The sequence below is a fragment of the Girardinichthys multiradiatus genome, chromosome 7 (genome assembly GCF_021462225.1).
Source record: "Girardinichthys multiradiatus isolate DD_20200921_A chromosome 7, DD_fGirMul_XY1, whole genome shotgun sequence".
NCBI lineage: Eukaryota > Metazoa > Chordata > Actinopteri > Cyprinodontiformes > Goodeidae > Girardinichthys > Girardinichthys multiradiatus.
Window position 1 is genome coordinate 8,036,189 of NC_061800.1, and position 18,578 is coordinate 8,054,766.

The 18,578-nt window shown below is 39.8% G+C and overlaps 1 protein-coding gene across 14 annotated transcripts in view; it reads left to right on the forward strand.

The window, feature by feature from the left end:
* The window catches only part of caska (calcium/calmodulin-dependent serine protein kinase a), a 248,467-nt gene that overhangs the window by 218,949 nt on the left and 10,940 nt on the right, over positions 1–18,578 (forward strand). For 6 of the 14 annotated variants that reach the window (XM_047371389.1, XM_047371388.1, XM_047371390.1 and 3 more), the window contains 6 exons: positions 3,625–3,693; positions 6,072–6,140; positions 6,869–6,904; positions 11,002–11,043; positions 11,489–11,685; positions 17,773–17,888. In XM_047371389.1, coding sequence (XP_047227345.1) covers positions 3,625–3,693; positions 6,072–6,140; positions 6,869–6,904; positions 11,002–11,043; positions 11,489–11,685; positions 17,773–17,888 — 529 coding nt within the window. The remainder of the gene's footprint in view (positions 1–3,624; positions 3,694–6,071; positions 6,141–6,868; positions 6,905–11,001; positions 11,044–11,488; positions 11,686–17,772; positions 17,889–18,578) is intronic. The other 8 variants (XM_047371394.1, XM_047371396.1, XM_047371395.1 and 5 more) reach the window with 3 other exon arrangements.

The following is an 18,578-nucleotide window of genomic DNA, read 5'->3' on the forward strand; positions in this document are numbered from 1 at the left end:
TTGTAAGTGGAAAGTAAATTTTAATGCTTTTCCATATTTGTATAAACAGAATCTTAAGGCTTTCCTGTGTTTTTTCTTTCTTGCCTTTTATTTGGCTAGCATACATTGTAAGATAAATCCCAGTTTTTAGAGTTTCTTTTTGCACATATTTGCTTTATCTTCTGCCTGGTTTGTGGCAAACAGGACTGCTTCTGCCTTTCTTTTAACAATGGCTTTCCATAAAGGCCAAATTTGTGGAGTACACAAATAACAGTTTTCCAAGAGACAGATTCTCCCACCTGAGCTGTGGATTTCTGCTGCTCCTCCACAGCTACCATGAGCCTCGAAGCTGCTTCACTGATTAATGCTGGTATACCAGAATAGGTGGACAGCCATGTCTTGTTAGAATTCCAGTCGGGCCGTACTCTTTCCATTTGTGGATAATGGTTTGAACAGAGCTTGGGATTTTGTTTAATAACACAACCCCTTAACAGTTATGTGCTACTACGGTCGTGTCACATAAATTCCAATGATAAACCATTGAAGTTAGGGTTTTAAATTGGCATAATGTCACAACATTCAAAAGATGCGAATCCTTTGTACAAGGTTTATTATAAACCTAATTAGTTGCAAGAAGCCCGCCCAAATATTAAACTATGTTTAACGAGACATTCAGCGGTTGGAGAACATATAAACGACTACAACAAAGTCATTAAAGCCAAAGTCAGCAGGTTTAGAAAGAGTAGATGAAAAACCATTCCCAAAAAACATTTCTAAAACTCTGGTGAGACATGAATCTGTATCTAAGACTCAGCAAAAACCTGTTACTAAGAAATTGTTGCAGAACTGTGCATTGTTGCAAACAGGCAGTGTTGTGTTAAGGCTCTTCCTCTTTCCTTAGAAATGCCTAACATTATTCACACTTTTGTTTAGTCCGTTTACAGATTCTTATACCATTAGAGCTTAGGTAGCCACTGGCAGCCAACGTTATTCCATGAGTAAAACTGGCACATTCCTCCTGTATACTTCTCTATTTCCGAAACAGATTTTCCTTCCTGGAGTGCAGTGCGTTCTCCCTTTTACTGTTAGAGTTCATGCCTTGGGTATGACCTTAAATGGTGTGTACAAGGTGCTCATGCTGCACACTCACTGGATTCCTATTACAAATGTGAACCCCCCACCTGCCCCAAATCCAATTCGTTTTAAGATTGTAATAAACTCAGTAGTTAACACTGTGTTATAATCTCCGGTTCATGTGATAAAGGTGAGGGAATGCCAAATACTGCTTGCTTAAAATACTTTTTAAACCCGTTAGTTACCTTTTTACAGAGTTTCGGGTGACTACATAAGTTACAGAATGAATTCAGTGTTAGCAGGTATAGTTTTATTGTAACCTTTTTCCACTACTACACCTACAATTAGTGGCTAAATAAGACATCACAATCACTGCCATTCGTTTTAATATTATAACAGTTTCCACAAACTCCTACTATTTTTGCTAATGTTTTGGACTATAATCACTGAAAAATAAACTGCTAAAATAAATAAAAGCTTTATAGGTCTGATCAATCTACCCTTCCTGATGTTGCCTGTTAACATCTCCCAGCTGCAATAATAACCATTTTTTGTTTAGAATGAATGACAGAAGGGGTGTGACTATGGATCCTGATGGCGAGAGAAGATGATACACAATTTTAGGTTCAGGGGATGAGGACAATATTTCAGTAATATTTTGGAAGAAAACCAAGAATGCCTTTTGGTTTTGTTTTCGGCATTAAAGTAAAGGCTTAATAAAACTTAAACAGTGATTTAAAGAATCTGTAATCAGTGTAGAATAATCCAGTCCAGGTTTGACTAGTCCACATTTAGCTGTTTTTGTGCTTGTCTGATAATGGTTCCAGTGCCTTAAAAAGCATTCTTAATACTTTTAAAATCCCTTTTTGTTTTTTAAATAGAACGAAGGTTTCATAAATTTAAATAAAAAATGTCTCTTCAGTGAAGAATTGTCCAGTTCAGGTTTGTCAGCTTTAAGTAATTTAGAGTTTGAGCTAGAAATTATCAAATGCCATGTAGACGCAATAACAAACTATGAAATAGCCCTTTAGTTAAATGCCACTCCAAGGCATATGCCTACTTTACTGTTGTTAGCGGCTAACAATTAGCCAGAATGAAATGGAGTAGAAACTATATTTGGTTATTGTGGTTGATATGATGTAACATTGTTGGGTAGCTTACAGAAACAAGCAGCAATACACAGCTGGACTCATAATTAAAAAATAGTAATCAAAACTGGAGTATAAACTATTATAAAATATTATACAAGGCTGAAAAATAATAAGATATTGCACAAATTATCAAGGTCATTGCTCAGATATTCCAGGTAATTCTGAGTGTACAGTTGATTTAAATAATGAGTTTGCACAATACAGTAGTACCTTTCTGAATGTAGTTTCTTCTGTGGACTGCAGCAGCTGGGGTAAGGCATAAGGCTAGCCAGCCACAGTGTTCTCAGTGTTTATAAATCATTGTTATCCTATCTAATCTAGTTCAAAGTTGGTCTTTAAAGCTTTGGTGACTGGGTGTTTGAAGTCAGCCAGATGAAAGTACTTTACTAGCCAACTAAGTCAACTCAACAGGAAAACTCAAGAACTACTTCCTTTATTTCTACAAAATAAAGATCTCAAGCAAAAAGAAATGGGTGTCAGGCTTAAAGCACACACCTTAGGACTCATATTAATAGATCACATTTATTTCACCAGATGAATTCACATGCTGCCAGCAACTGAAGCGCTTTGTTGTAGCACTCCTAATCAACAGCAGTACAGCAGAAACACACACACACACAGAAACAGCTCAAGGAAAATGCAGGGTTCAGGGTGTTATAAGTTGAATGTTTTATGTAAAGTTTTTGTAAACTCATTCAGTTATAGTCTGGCATCAATGTGGACAGCAATACGGACTAGCTAGGGGTCTTAAAGAGTTTGGGGAAATATATTAGGAATACTGCAGACATGAACAGGGTGTATAAGCCTAATGGTGTTCAGTATAAATAAAGGAATTCTAGTTGAGCTTGGAGCAGCAATTGTTTTGTTAGTTCTCAAACTTCACTTTATTACACTGGGTAACTACGTTCTGGGAATAAAGGTTCAGGGTAGTGGAAGCACATCTTAAAATATCACTAGTACAAACTGTAGGTGCACTATTGATTGCCTTTATAGCAACCTTCTTTTTTGTTTTGTTAAAAGTCACCAAGTAAAGTTGTAATTTCTAAATAAATATATATGTTAAACAGTTTTTGAACGGAGAGGCTAAAATTAAAGCACCTGCAATGTATGACGCAAAAATAGCAGCTAGGTATTTCTAAGGCGGCAGTTTCTGGTTAAAATTAAAACTCACACACAACAGTCCTCCTTTAACATGAGCTTGAAAGTTCTGAGTACTCACAGATAGCTACAGAACGACCTGGAAATAGGAGATGCACTCAAATACATGGCCTTTATGGACACTCTGTGCAAGACTCCACTGGTGAAGAAAATTCTCAAATTGTCAGATAGATAAACATGTCATGTCACCAGTTGGACAAAGGCTCAAACTAACAGTACTGTGTGCGTGTGTGTGTGTGTGTGTGTGTGTGTTTGTCCACAGAGGGAAATGCGAGGCAGCATCACCTTTAAAATAGTGCCGAGTTACCGGACACAGGGCTCCTCGTGTGAGGTAACACATCTTCCTCCTTGGCCTCCTCCTCACTTTCCTCTGCTCTTTACTGCTGGTTGTAAGCTCCTGATCTGGTTACTAACTGCTCGCCTGGTTACTGAGCGTGTGGGTAACCCAAGTATGTTGTGTGTGTTTGTGTGTGTGTGTGTGTTTCGCTTGGGCTGGTTCAGATAATTAGCACACCAATTTTACAACAAAGATACCGGACCTCCTCCTTGTCCTCTTGTCTGTGTGATCCTGTCCTGCTCCTGTCTTTAGACAAACTACTATATCTGCACACACATGCACACCCACACACACAACGCAGGGGGGAACAGAATATCAGTTTTTTCTCAGTTTCTGTGTCCACTGGAAATATTTCAGGATCGTATCTCTAACTGTCGCATTAAGCTCACAAGTGTTTTGTTGACAATCTTTGAGTCTTAAAACTAGTTGTCTTGTGTGTTTATTTCCAAAATCAAAAAGTCTAGCACTTGTAACATTTTGTGATCACTAAACTGTCACCTAGAGACAATAATAAAGCTCACATTAGGAGTCAGTAACTAGTAGAGATGCAACAAAATTCACCTGGTGACTGGGATTGCCTGAGTTTTGAGCTTAATTTACCCTGTCCATCCAAAAACTAAAAAAGCTGATCCTTTTCTGGTCATTCAATGCACCGGACTGAGGTGCACCATATTGGATTCTGTTTCTGAGGGAAATTTGAAGCTAGTCCTCTGACTAAGCTGAGCTGTGTGGTCAGAGGATATAGGAAGCTATTTATAGGGAAACTGCGTTTTTAATTGGAGAGAGCAAGACTTTCAACAGATAACAGAAAGGCTGTGCAGAGTACAGACATTTTAGCAGCTATTTTATTTCGTTGTTGGTTACTGTAATAACAGAAGAAACCTCTTTTTCAATTCCGAAACATGGAGGAGGAAACGGCATGGTTTGACGCTGCTTTGCTGCGATGAGATAGAAAAAATCAAGCAGGATTTCAGGGTTGTGGAGGGAACAGGAACATCTTTTTGACTAGACTAGAACTAAATTTATTCTTGTTTATAGGTTCGGTTTTGGGAGGTTTAATAGTAGCACATCATTACATCTGGTTTGGCTGAAATGCTGACCTTTTTCAAAAATCTAGTTGTTTTCAAGGTCAGTCACTAAACTAACATAAGCATTAAAGGTTAATTTAGATATTTCTGATTGCAGTCATTTTTACCTCCAGCTTCATGTGTAGTAAGTCATTAAATGTCACCCTCTCTGCACAGCTGCTGCCTTTTGTCACTCAGTGTTTGAACTAAACCAGCAGTTTACCTTCTGGTTACTTTAGAATCAGCTTTATTGGCCAGGATAGTGTCCACAAACAAGGATGACTTTGGTTTCAAGCGTACGGACATTTAGTATAAATATATAAACGTAACAGGAAATAAATGAACAGAATGTACAAGTTAAGCCCTGCTTTAAACAAACATCCTTGTCTATCCTTGAAAAATAAAGGAATCATTCATTTCTCAGTATTTTTATCCCCCTGTTCACACACATCTCCCACCCAAACGGACCAACACCAGGACAAATGCGGACGACCAAAAGATCTGAAGCAGTCACCCGTTTACTCTGAGTTTTGACTGCCAGGACAGCAGTCCTCCTCCACATCTATGCATGCACTTTGAAAGAAGATCTTACAGTATATAGAATATTGAAATAACATATAGAAGAACATCTGGAATAATTTGTAGATATCTTGCTTTTATTGACATGACAATACAAAAGCTCACATATAACCAAAAAAAGATGTACAAGACACCAAACTGGGTTTAGGTGTTGCAGATTATTTTATTGGTTCTTCTGTAAGTTTCATGCTGCACATCAAAACCTTCCTTAAATACGTTTTTGTTGAAATTATCGTTTTTTTTTTCCTTTTGAAACATTCTTTATCATTATTAGAAATGAAAAGTTATTCATGCTCAAGCCTTGTTTTGTTTTGCGAATTATTTCCCAGCTCAGCTGAAACAGCTTTAGTTTTATGGTGTCACCCGTCCTTCAGCTCTTTTGGTCATCCTACACACACTGAGACCTTTCCTTGTGGCTTTGAGCTGTGGCTGTCTGTGTTACTGATGACCTCGTGCTCTCTGCTGCTCAAAGGAGAAACTTATGTCAGTCTAGCGCCCCTCTGTGGTGTTGTACTTTTGTGTAAGGGCTGCAGGTGAAGTTGTCTGCCATGTTCTGTTGATGCATTTCATTACGTCAGCGCTGTGGTAGGTCTTCTGTTGTGTGCTCCACATAAACCCCTCCATTACCTGCAATCACTGCCTAGAAAGATGTGAGCAAGTCTGTGTGTGTGAGAAGGAGTGAGTGTGTGCTTGCTGTGCACTGCTGACCTGTGTGTCTTATTTCAGAAAGAGTCCCCCAGCACCTCCAGGCAGTCCCCTGCCAATGGCCACTCCAGCATTAACAGTTCTATCTTGGTAAGGATCCCCCCCCCAAGAAACCCCCCTCTCTCCCCCACAGACACTCCCCCAACCCACCTCTATGTCCCCTCCAGTGCGTTTCCTTTGTCCCGCCGCTGTGTCATGGTACTCCAACACGTCCGTGTCTCCCATCTCTCCATGTAAATGTCCCCTCACCATAATTTTGTCTCATTTCTGTTTGGCCTCACGACTGTTTGACCAGCAGTAGAATTTGACGCAGTCGGGCGGTGATGCGGTTCACTTGACTCGACCCCTTGTCACTCCCCCCATCCCCTTTTCATACTTTTGAATCAAAGGCCCCTCCTGTGTCCGATATCTCAGTTAACAAATTGGTGTGCCTCAGAGAGCCTGCTGAGTGCCATGTCCTTCTGCTGACCGCTGGCCATCTGTCAGTGCTTTAGAGTGGGGGCACACTCCCACTCTGATTATCACCCAGGTAGGTTCTGCAAGACCCCTTATTTCACCGCCAAGGCTCCAGGCAGACACTGTGGTGGTGCTGATGCTGCTGCTGTTTGGCTTGCTCTGTGCTCGCTTGGTTCTTCCACAGCCAGATCTGCTGGAACAGATGAGAAATTCTCTCTCCGCCTTTTCACTGTCTTTGCTGTCTGCTTTTTTCTGTTTGTTTTGAGCTATATTGCAGATGGTTATGCATGCAAGTGTCTCTTAAAGTAAAGTTGCTTGGTGGATCTAAACATCTTTCTTTAATTAATGCTTCAACTCCACAGGACCTGCCGTCCACCATCCAGCCTAAGGGTCGACAGGTAATACCCTCACACCTGTAGTCACTCTCCTTTTACGCTTCCGTGCTAAAGTATTCATACCTCTTTAACATTTCCATATAATTTATCTTTAAACCAAAAACCTGTATGCATTTTATATGATTTTATGGGACAAATACAAAGTAGCATGTGTGAAGTGAAAATAAGATTGTTTGTGGTTTCTAGGCGTTTTTATAAATAAACCCTTGAAAAGTGTGGTGGGCATTTATTATGATGTCACCTTTCATTGCAATTCCAGCTGCAAGTCTTTTATGGCATTTCTTTTGCACCTTTGCACACCTACAGAATGAAATTTGTATGCCTCTGCTGAAGAGAAGCAACCCCTCATCATTCTGCTACCATCACCATGTTTTATGGTGGGGGTGATGTGTTCAGAGTGATGTGCACCACTTCACATAGCATTTTGCACGGAGACCAAAATGACTACTGTTCTCTAACAAACCTCTAAGGTGTTCAAAGACCAGCTGGATTTATATTAAATATACTAGATAATGAACATGTTGACTCTGTTTACTGATTAGGTGACTTTTTGTAGTTCATCTGGAATTTTATTGAGGGTTTTTAGAATAAAGAGAGGTAGTACAAATCCATTTTCAGAGTTTTTGATTTTTGTGAAAGCCATGTATCATTTCCTTCCACTACCCAATCCTGCGCTACTTTGTGTTGGTCTGTCACATAAAATCCTATAAAATACATTGAGGTTTGTGGGTGTAACATGACAAATTGTGAAATGGGGCTATGAATAGTTTTGCAAGGAACTGTATTACACTCATTCCTCTGTCTACTGTCAATAATGTGTCTACACCTCTCCTCACCCTCTTCTCTGCTATACAACAGTCATTCAGAGTCATTCAGGATAACTTGAAGGTGACGGGGGGTGATGCTGTGGCTAATCATGAAGTGAAGAACTCAAAAATGTGTTGGGTACCAAATCTCTAAAACAGTGAATGGTATTTTGTGGTTCTAGCAGATTAAAACTATAACAGTAACTCAGCCAGGGGCGAAAATCCCATTTTATTTTTGGGGGGGACACTAAACAGAAAAATTTCAGAGAGTATTCTTGGGGGGACATGAAAAAAAGCTCTCTCTCTTTCCTGCTCCTTGGCAATTTTTCAGCATGTTAAGATTATGTTATTTAAATTAATATTTGTAGTTATAGCATTGCTCTTTATTAGTCCATATTTTACCATTATAGAGGTTTTTCTATGTTCAACCAGCAATGTCAACAATGTTATTAGGTGGAAGGTAGCAGTGGTCCATCTGTATGATTTCATTTATTAGAATTTATTTAAATCCTGCTCTAATTTACACTTTAGTCCATCAAAGTAGTTTTAGAAGAAATTGAAGGTCAAGGTTCAAATGTCTTTAGTCTCGGACTTAAAAATAAATTAGATATCTGTCAAACCAAACATTTAAGTTATGAAATAACTACTAGGCTACAAAACATAATCAAATAATAATCAGTGCTGCTACTTACATACGGTTTCAGCTTGTTAAGCATTATAAGCTAGGCTATTAGCTTAGCTAGCAAGCTGATAGGAGAGGCTGGATTTGGACAAAGCGAAGAAATATCACTGTTTGTGTTAATCTTGCACTCATTGAACAAGTGATGTGAAAAATGACTTACTGGCTTTTACTGATTGGTGCAGTTTCCTCATCAAGCGTGTCTGACCTGCTCTGAAAATGGAGCTGCTGAGAGTAGCAGCCGGTACCCCTCCCGTTGGAGACAGCATGTGGACCAAACCACTTTGTGTGATAGAGTTGTCGTGATCTTTTAATAATTAGGAAACTTTTTTTACATACTAACTTGGATCACTCACACTCACTTTAGCTGTGCTTTTATTAAATATTACTATATTATCATTTAAAAAGATTTTTTTGTATTTACAATGATTATTGGAGGGGACATCTTTATGGAAGGGGGGGACATATTCCGCCTATAGACTCAGTATAGACAGGCTGGTATCAAAGATCACTCTCACCTTCTTTATTTTCTAATAACAGCTTATCCCTGCTTTTTATAGTCTTGGTTGATGCTGCCGACAATGTATAAAAATCATTGGCTGCATCCTTTAAGGAGAACATGGGTTTCTCAAAATGCATAATTCTATCATTTAGAGTTAAAAGGGCTGCTGCTGTTTAGCTTTGAGCAGACCACAATGGGTCCATAGTACACTGTCTTCTGAGGCCATCTGAGGAAATGGGTTTTTATTGATTCTGAGAACACGATGCCTCTTCCTCCGGTCCAAGTGGAAATAGTGAGAATGATACCAGCAGAGATAAACTGGTTGTTTGTTAAAAGAAGCTACAGATCCAAATCTGATGGGTCAGAACATAACCTACACAGCCAGACACACCTATGAGTTTCTTTTGTCTCCTAATATGTTCTCTATTAACAAGCACACTTCCCGGTATGGACAAAACCTCACCCAGCCTTCAGAAAGAAAAATAACACTCCTTAACAAGCATAATCACAATGATAGCTGCTTTTATTTTGCAATGCCATGCTATGGCTTCAGGTCAATTCACAACCCCCTTTAGTACCCACAGTTTGCTGCTTAGTTCCTAGTTCCACTTCATATCCACAGGCAAACCACTTGATACACATGTAAATAAATTAGTATAAGCTTTTTCCTTTTGATTATTAAGAAAAATAACAATTATTGGAATGCTTACATGTCCGGTTTTATTGAATTTATTTGAAATGTAAAGATTTAGAATATTCCCTTTAGGACCAGTCGACTGTTGTGAGGCAACTAAAACTACTAAGGGGTGAAATGACCAGCCCCCCTTGCATATCAGAATGTGTTATTTATCAATAAGAATTCAATCAAATTGTCAATCAATCAGATTGTCTGTTTTGATATTATAATATAGTTTGTAGACAAAATCAGTCCTTACTTTATAAACCTATGGCTTTCCTTTATCCATCCATCCGTCATCTATTCCCACCTTTTCATGCAGGGTAGGGCTGGTCATTGGAGAAGAGGCGGGTACGCCCATGATAGGTCACCAGTCCATCACAGGCACCATAGAGACACACAGGACAAACCTCCACACACACACTCATACCTAAGGGCAATTTAGACTAACATTCATGATGTTAGACAATGGAAGAAAACCAGAGTACCCAGAGAAAATCCATGCATGCACCACAGTATACGAACCCCCGACACGCTTGCTGCAAGGCAACAGTACTATCAGCTGAGCCACTGTGCAGCGCATTTTGCTATGAACATGACAAAATTCATGCAGGGATACCTGAGACTAGGGCGCAGACAGGCAGGGAGCTGAAGGAGCCTTTTTTTACTTTAAATGTCAAACATGAAAGACCAGATTGTTAGGAAAAAGCCAATTTTGTTATGTCAACAACATAAGGTGCATGATCCATGAAAATGTGCATGAAGCATAAAAATTAAGTGGCTGTGCAATACGCAGGCCTGCAGCCGCTATCAGGAGTTAAGTTTTATCAGAGACTCTGATAGTGATATTTAAAAATGCCTTGATCAGGACTTTGATCTGCTATTTTTTTATTAGATCATCAGAACATACTCGTTTGTGGATTGATCTCAGTACGTGGGCCACATATGTGACCACCCCTGTTACTATCTGAGAGCGTCGCTCCTGGTCACCCCTGTGTTTATGGGAAGTTTGGTAACAGCAGCACAGGCATTGTTGAAACCACTGATCTCCAGTCAGATCTGAGTCCTTATGCCCTGGAGCAGTAACATTTTTCTTTCCAGTAAACCTGAAGTTGTAGGCAGCATTTAACCCCTCATGGTGTTGATGTGTTCCCATCTTTCTGATACACACATTCTATTCCTTTTTCTAATTAACAGCAAATTGAGTATTTAAGTGACCAGCAGAGGGCAGCAAACAATAGGATCTTATTGTCAGCTGAGTGGCTTGTAGTTTGTTGCATATCCAAAAAGAGTTAGGAGTTTAAACTTACCATCTAAGGACCAGTAGGCCTGTAAGCTGCCTCCCCTCCCCTCCCCCAGCCTCGACCCCACCCCCACCCCTGCTGTTCATTCACTGCGTTTTTGCTGCATGATGTGTATGATGCTTTCAAATCCTAGATCGTATCCAGACCTCCCACAAAGGACAAAATGTCAGTTAAGGTAAGAGACAGGCTTCCTCAAAATACTCCCCCCTCCGTCCCAACGGAGGTTAAACAGCTACACTGAACATCCTCACTAACAGTCTCTGTGTGGTTCCAGTAGTTTTCAGGCAGGATAAAGCCAAACTGTTTCTGATCTAATGGAAATGAACAATACCTGTGCTGTAATTACCAGTGTGTAAAGAGGCTCATTAATAGACCAGTAATGTTTGGGTTTATCGCACCACTGAACACCCCTTCTTGGAAACTAGTTTCCAAGCTGGCAACCAAAAACCCCTAACGATCCCTTTCAGCTCCCTGAAAAATCTAGCTGTCAGATATGTACACCATGTAGCCTCCCTTCATATCGCTTCCATCATCAACACCTGTTACTGACTTGCCAGACCCCCATGTCATTAAAACTCCTGCAGGTTGAACTTTTAGTCACTCGTTTTTTTTCTCCACAGATCTACGTGAAGGCCCAGTTTGAGTACGACCCCTCCAAAGACGAGCTCATCCCCTGCAAGGAGGCCGGCATCCGCTTCCGCGTGGGCGACATCATCCAGATCATCTCCAAGGACGACCACAACTGGTGGCAGGGCAAGCTTGAGAACACCAAGAATGGCACCGCAGGCCTAATCCCGTCCCCTGAGCTGCAGGAGTGGTGAGTGTGAAGGAGAACGTCCTAGAGCGACGACTGGCTGAGGAGGAAAAGAGACGCCACGTTTGCTCTGCTCTCATAACAGCTAACGTGGCACATTGCTAAACAAACATACAGGTCCTTCTCAAAATATTAGCATATTGTGATAAAGTTCATTATTTTCCATAATGTCATGATGAAAATTTAACATTCATATATTTTAGATTCATTGCACACTAACTGAAATATTTCAGGTCTTTTATTGTCTTAATACGGATTATTTTGGCATACAGCTCATGAAAACCCAAAATTCCTATCTCACAAAATTAGCATATTTCATCCGACCAATAAAAGAAAAGTGTTTTTAATACAAACAACGTCAACCTTCAAATAATCATGTACAGTTATGCACTCAATACTTGGTCAGGAATCCTTTTGCAGAAATGACTGCTTCGATGCGGCGTGGCATGGAGGCAATCAGCCTGTGGCACTGCTGAGGTCTTATGGAGGCCCAGGATGCTTCGATAGCGGCCTTTAGCTCATCCAGAGTGTTGGGTCTTGAGTCTCTCAACGTTCTCTTCACAATATCCCACAGATTCTCTATGGGGTTCAGGTCAGGAGAGTTGGCAGGCCAATTGAGCACAGTGATACCATGGTCAGTAAACCATTTACCAGTGGTTTTGGCACTGTGAGCAGGTGCAAGGTCGTGCTGAAAAATGAAATCTTCATCTCCATAAAGCTTTTCAGCAGATGGAAGCATGAAGTGCTCCAAAATCTCCTGATAGCTAGCTGCATTGACCCTGCCCTTGATAAAACACAGTGGACCAACACCAGCAGCTGACACGGCACCCCAGACCATCACTGACTGTGGGTACTTGACACTGGACTTCTGGCATTTTGGCATTTCCTTCTCCCCAGTCTTCCTCCAGACTCTGGCACCTTGATTTCCGAATGACATGCAGAATTTGCTTTCATCCGGAAAAAGTACTTTGGACCACTGAGCAACAGTCCACGCCTGTGCACAGTGGCTCTGGATGTTTCTACTCCAGACTCAGTCCACTGCTTCCGCAGGTCCCCCAAGGTCTGGAATCGGCCCTTCTCCACAATCTTCCTCAGGGTCCGGTCACCTCTTCTCGTTGTGCAGCATTTTCTGCCACACTTTTTCCTTCCCACAGACTTCCCACTGAGGTGCCTTGATACAGCACTCTGGGAACAGCCTATTCGTTCAGAAATGTCTTTCTGTGTCTTACCCTCTTGCTTGAGGGTGTCAATAGTGGCCTTCTGGACAGCAGTCAGGTCGGCAGTCTTACCCATGATTGGGGTTTTGAGTGATGAACCAGGCTGGGAGTTTTAAAGGCCTCAGGAATCTTTTGCAGGTGTTTAGAGTTAACTTGTTGATTCAGATGATTAGGTTCATAGCTCGTTTAGAGACACTTTTAATGATATGCTAATTTTGTGAGATAGGAATTTTGGGTTTTCATGAGCTGTATGCCAAAATCATCCGTATTAAGACAATAAAAGACCTGAAATATTTCAGTTAGTGTGCAATGAATCTAAAATATATGAATGTTAAATTTTCATCATTACATTATGGAAAATAATGAACTTTATCACAATATGCTAATATTTTGAGAAGGACCTGTATTATGGGCTGCTCAGTAGGATGTGTTTAGTACAGTCCCTTGCTAAATCATTCATCTCACCTGAGCTTTTTGACATTGTGTTGCATTACCACCACAAACTTTAATGTATTTTATTGGGATTTTATGTGCTTCACAAACACGTGTTAATAATACATCGTCTCAGAAATGTTTGCAGATAAAAATGAGAGAACTGACCCGATTTTCTGTTCAGCCCCTTTGGGTCAACATTTTCACTGCCACTACAGCTGCAGCAAGTGTTTTATGTTTCTACCAGCTTTTCACATACAGACTGAAATATCTTTTCAGTCAGAGTCAATGCAAAGCATCTGTGAAAATCATGTTTCAAGTCTTTGAATGGGCCATTCTAATTGGTGAATCTTTTTTCATCTTACAATTTTACTATACCTCTGGTTGCATGTTGTGTGTCACTGTCCTGCTGGAAGGTGAACCTCAGCAACAGTTTCAAGTCTTTTACAGCCTCTTATTGGGATTGGCCTGTGTTTACATGGCGTTTGCCAAGCTGCAAACAGGACTGCTTATGACTTTCTTTCAATAAAGACCTTCCATGTGGGCCAGATTAGTGAAGTGCATCAATAATAGTTTTCCTGTCAACAGAGTCTCCCTCATTTGATGTGGATCTCCGCAGCTCCTCCAGAGTTACCACAGGACTCTTGGTTGCCTCTCTGATTATTGCATGTCAGTTTAGGTAGACGGCCATGTCTTGACATGTTTGCAGCTGGGCCAGAGTCTCTTCATGTTAAGATGACGGTTTTAATGAGTTGTTTTAAAACCTAACTCTGCTTTAATCTTCTCCACAACTTTTCTCTCTTCCTCCTCCTTTATGTTCCTTAGTCTTCATCATGCTAATGTTCTCTAAGAAACCTCTGAGACCTTCACAGAACAGCTGGATTTAAATACCTCAAATACACACAAGGGGACTCTGTTTACTAATCAGTTGGCTTCTAAAAGCAATAGGCTGTTATTTAGGGGTATGAGGTATTGGATACTAAATACATCTCAATGCCAAATTTTCAGTTTTTATATAATTTGTTTGATTTATAACAAACCATGATTAATTTTCCTTTATCTCACAATTGTACACTACATAGTGTTGGCCTATCACATAAAATTCCCCCAGAAATACAATGAAGTTTGTGGCTGTAATTTAACAGACCTCAACAGGTGGGTAAGTAAAAACTTTATTTATAAATCACATTTATAGTTCACAAAGTGCTGCACAGAAGAAACAAAAAATATTAACACATCAGTACATTGAAATAGTTACCTAGAAGCAGTTGTTTTTTTGGTTCCTTTTTTAAAAGCTCAGCAGAGTCCACAGACCTCAGCCTAAAGAGGAGAGAGTTCCAGAGTGCTGGAGCTACTGCTTAGAAGGCCCCATCACAGCCAGCAGGTCTTGGTCACATGACCTCTATGTTTGCAAAGCACTGAATAATAGTCATCTCAGTGACATTATTTTATGAAATCTGTGTTTAGTGTCACAATTTTAATGAGTCATCCTGCTGGGAGAGCTGAGCTTTTCAATGGAATTTAAATGTTTCCAACATGCTTTAAAAAAAGTTATGAAGTCTGGCAAAGAGGCTAGAGGAAGTTTCAGGTTTCTAGGCAGGATGATCATAGTGAGAGGATGTGGTCTGATATGCTGATTATTTTCATTGTTTTCTCAGCTTCCTGTTTCTAACAAACGGAGGCATGGGTATGTATAGTAGACTGATGGTTTATCACAGCTGCTCAGATTGGGGCCCCAATAGAGCCGACACCAACCTCACTAAACAACTCAGATTTGATACTGCTGACAGCCAGCTTATATCAATGTTCTGAAACACCTCTCCTCTTGTTTAGTTTGCTCTTTTTTGGTGTTAGTGTTTGAATTTGTGCTGATTCTGCAGGTTGTATTAGTCTGCCCTGAGCAGCTGAGACTCAACATTCACAAAAATACCTCCTTGTCTCACAAGAGTTGAATAAACTTATTGATTGAGGCCATCAGGTTTTGGATGGTTTTTTTTCTTTAACAAATGAAAGAATGTTCTTAAACACCAGATTTCAGAAGGAGCTCTGCATATTGTGTGATTTTAAACCTGTGCTGATTTTCCAACGCTGGACCTTTCCCCTCCAGAACTTAATAACACCGAACCCTCAACCTCCCTATGGCTGTCTGTTTTGTCCGCTGGTGGTGTGTATGTAAAATTTACTTAGGGGGCCGCCTGATTCACTCCTTTTATACGATAGCCTAAAGCTTCCAGGACTGTTTTGGAGAAGAGAAAACAAGTCTTCTTTGACAGAAAGAAAAAGGCTTTGAATTTTAGCAGAAAACTATTACCTTTGATTCTCTCATAGTGACTACACTTTATAACCTATTCAAAGTCACACCAAATTCCATGCAAAAGGCTGAGACAGAAATATATTTCACAAATGCCAACTTCTGGCTTCACTGGATTTGCAGCAGAGGAGAGGTGAAAGAAAGCTTATGGAGTTCTATAGCCATCACCTCTTTTTAACTGCTGTTGTTTTTTTAATGTATCCTGTTGCAGCTTTCAGGCCTACCACATAAAGCAGATGGTTTCCTACAAAAAGGATATCTGAAAAACGGTGTCCAAATAACATGAGTATTTTTATTAATTCCAGACTCAATCCAGCATCAGTGTAGGCAGGCCACATTGATGTTTGAACACCCCCCCCCCCCCCCCCCATTGATTTTTTGACAGATACAGAAATCTTGTATTTGGGACTAATTTCACTGAATTATCCTGCTAATTACTGTTCCATTTATATTTGAACGCCTGCTTGATCAGTGAACCAATCATGTCATATTTCTGGTTTTGTAATAAGCAGACGGATACAACTAGCAGCCTTATCACATGTAGCTTTCGATTTTAACATAGTTTCATCTAAAAGTGTGGAGGTTTATATTCTGCTAATCTAGCATTAACTCACAACGATATGCAAGTTTTGAGTTAGAGTATTGTAAGGCTGTGATCTCCAGGAAGTACACCCATTTGACCCTCTGTTTATAAATTTACGCTGATAAAATGAAATGTCTGTCTACCTCAGGCAAGATACTAACTACTGATAACTACTTCACAAAACCCCATATGAAAAAAATCTGAACCATTCTTATATAAATTATAGGTTAATTTGCATTTCCTCTCATTTCTCTGTAAATCATACCCCAATGATGATATTTTCTGTATAAATATTTAAAAAGCATAGGGTTAATCTGTCAGCAGGTTTCCTCTGTACTGTAAAATTATTGTATGTTGGGTTTAGTTGTGTTCTGTTCAAGACAAATGTTGCAGTTGTATTAAATTATATTTCAACTAAAAGGTAGTTTCACTTATTTGTAACAGTAAAATAGGTTTCCTCCTGTATTTTAATTAGAATATTATCAACAAATGTATTTATCTCAATATTTTAAAAAGTGATGTTCTATAGATGATTATATTATACTCATTGTGATACCTTTTGTTTTATTTGTTAATTTTGATAACTATGCCTTAAAGCCAATAAAAACCAGTACTTCTGTTTTTCAAAAACAAATACTAAATAAGATTTTTTTTTTTTTTTTTAAATATAGAAATGTTTTTTTATTTCTATGTTACGGCCTACCTAACCATAGAGAAAACTGCTGACTGGACAGTTGTCCTGCTGACAGTCATCAACACTCTACAAGAAAAGTAAGCCACAAAAGTTGTTCACAGAGTGCTGTATCCAAGCATTAATGGAAAGCTGAGTGGAAGGAAAAAGCATGGTTAAAAAAGATGCACATGTGCAGCAGCCATTAGAGGACAGCAAAACCTAATAAAGTGCTCAGGGGAGATCATAAGGTTTGGACTCAGACTATAGTAAGTCATCTGAAAAGAAGACTTCGGATCAACTTCAACAAGCATCTTACATTCTGATGTTGTCTCTGCAGTTCGAACGCTGCCACACACAGACATATCCAGGACACGATAGCCACAGGATCGAAGTTTCTTGGGCTACAGTGTAAAGGTCCCTTCCGGTCCAGCCTGCATTGATGCATTAATACATACAAACTAAAGCCCCAACCAAGTATTGACAGCATGTACTGTACAGAAGTTGGATGCACATTTTAGTTGGCTGATATTCTGGTTTTAATCATCCTTTATTTTTATTGGTTCTATGTAATTTTCCACTTTTCTCAGAAACTTAGTTTGGCATTTTTATTGGCTGCAAGCAATAGTAATCAATTTCAATAAATAAACATTTGATGTAACGAATCTATGCAATATATAATATAATTTTACCTTTTTTAATTGAGCTACTGAAAAAAATCCTTTTAATGACATTTTAACTTACTGTCACACACTCGTAAACATTCCTTCTCTTTGGTCACTCTTTTAGCCACCAACTGTTTGAAAGTCAGGGGAAAGCTCCTGCAGGGAAACATGGTTCTGAGTTTTCTCCCCAGCTAACACTGTTTGTTCGACAGGCGAGTGGCGTGCATCGCCATGGAGAAGACCAAGCAGGAGCAGCAGGCCAGCTGTACTTGGTTCGGCAAGAAGAAGAAGCAGTACAAAGACAAGTATTTGGCAAAGCACAACGCAGGTACTCTCTTCACACCCCCACGTTTGCATCACCCCCATGTGCACGAAAAAATACACACTGCAGATGTTTGTGTTGAGTGTCTAATGGGTAGATCAGTGTGAGCGTGTGTTCGTGGAGGTGGAAGTTGAATGTAAGCAGATCTCGTAGCTCCAGTAGCAGAGCCACAGCCAGAAATGAGAGGGAAAAATGCCAGACATGCGGATATCTTAGATGAGCACGAGGGACTGGCTGCTCGGACACACTAATGAGGTTTTAGCCTGCTGGTCACTGTGTGCAGATTTAAATACTATCAGAAGGGAAATGGTGACACACCTTATAGCCTCAGTCTAAAACATGTAGCATCAGATCAAGCAGCACAGTTTATAGAAATTCTTCATGCTGTATTTTACAGAGGAGCTAGGTGGATGTTTTGTTCAAAAACAATACCAGTAACTTCAAGAGAAGTTTGAAATGATTTAACTTAACTGGTTTAACATCACTACAAGCTGATGTGCCCCTTGGGGTTAAATTAGTTTCCTATTGGTGCCAATAGGAAAAAAATCCATTTCTAATCTATAGGATTTAATTTGATGTTGGCCCACATTTTGAACCGATAACAGCTTCAAATCGTCTGGGAAGACTTTCCACAAGCTTTAAGAGTCTGTTTACAGGAGATTTTGACTAGTCTTCTATACAAGCATTTGTGAGGTC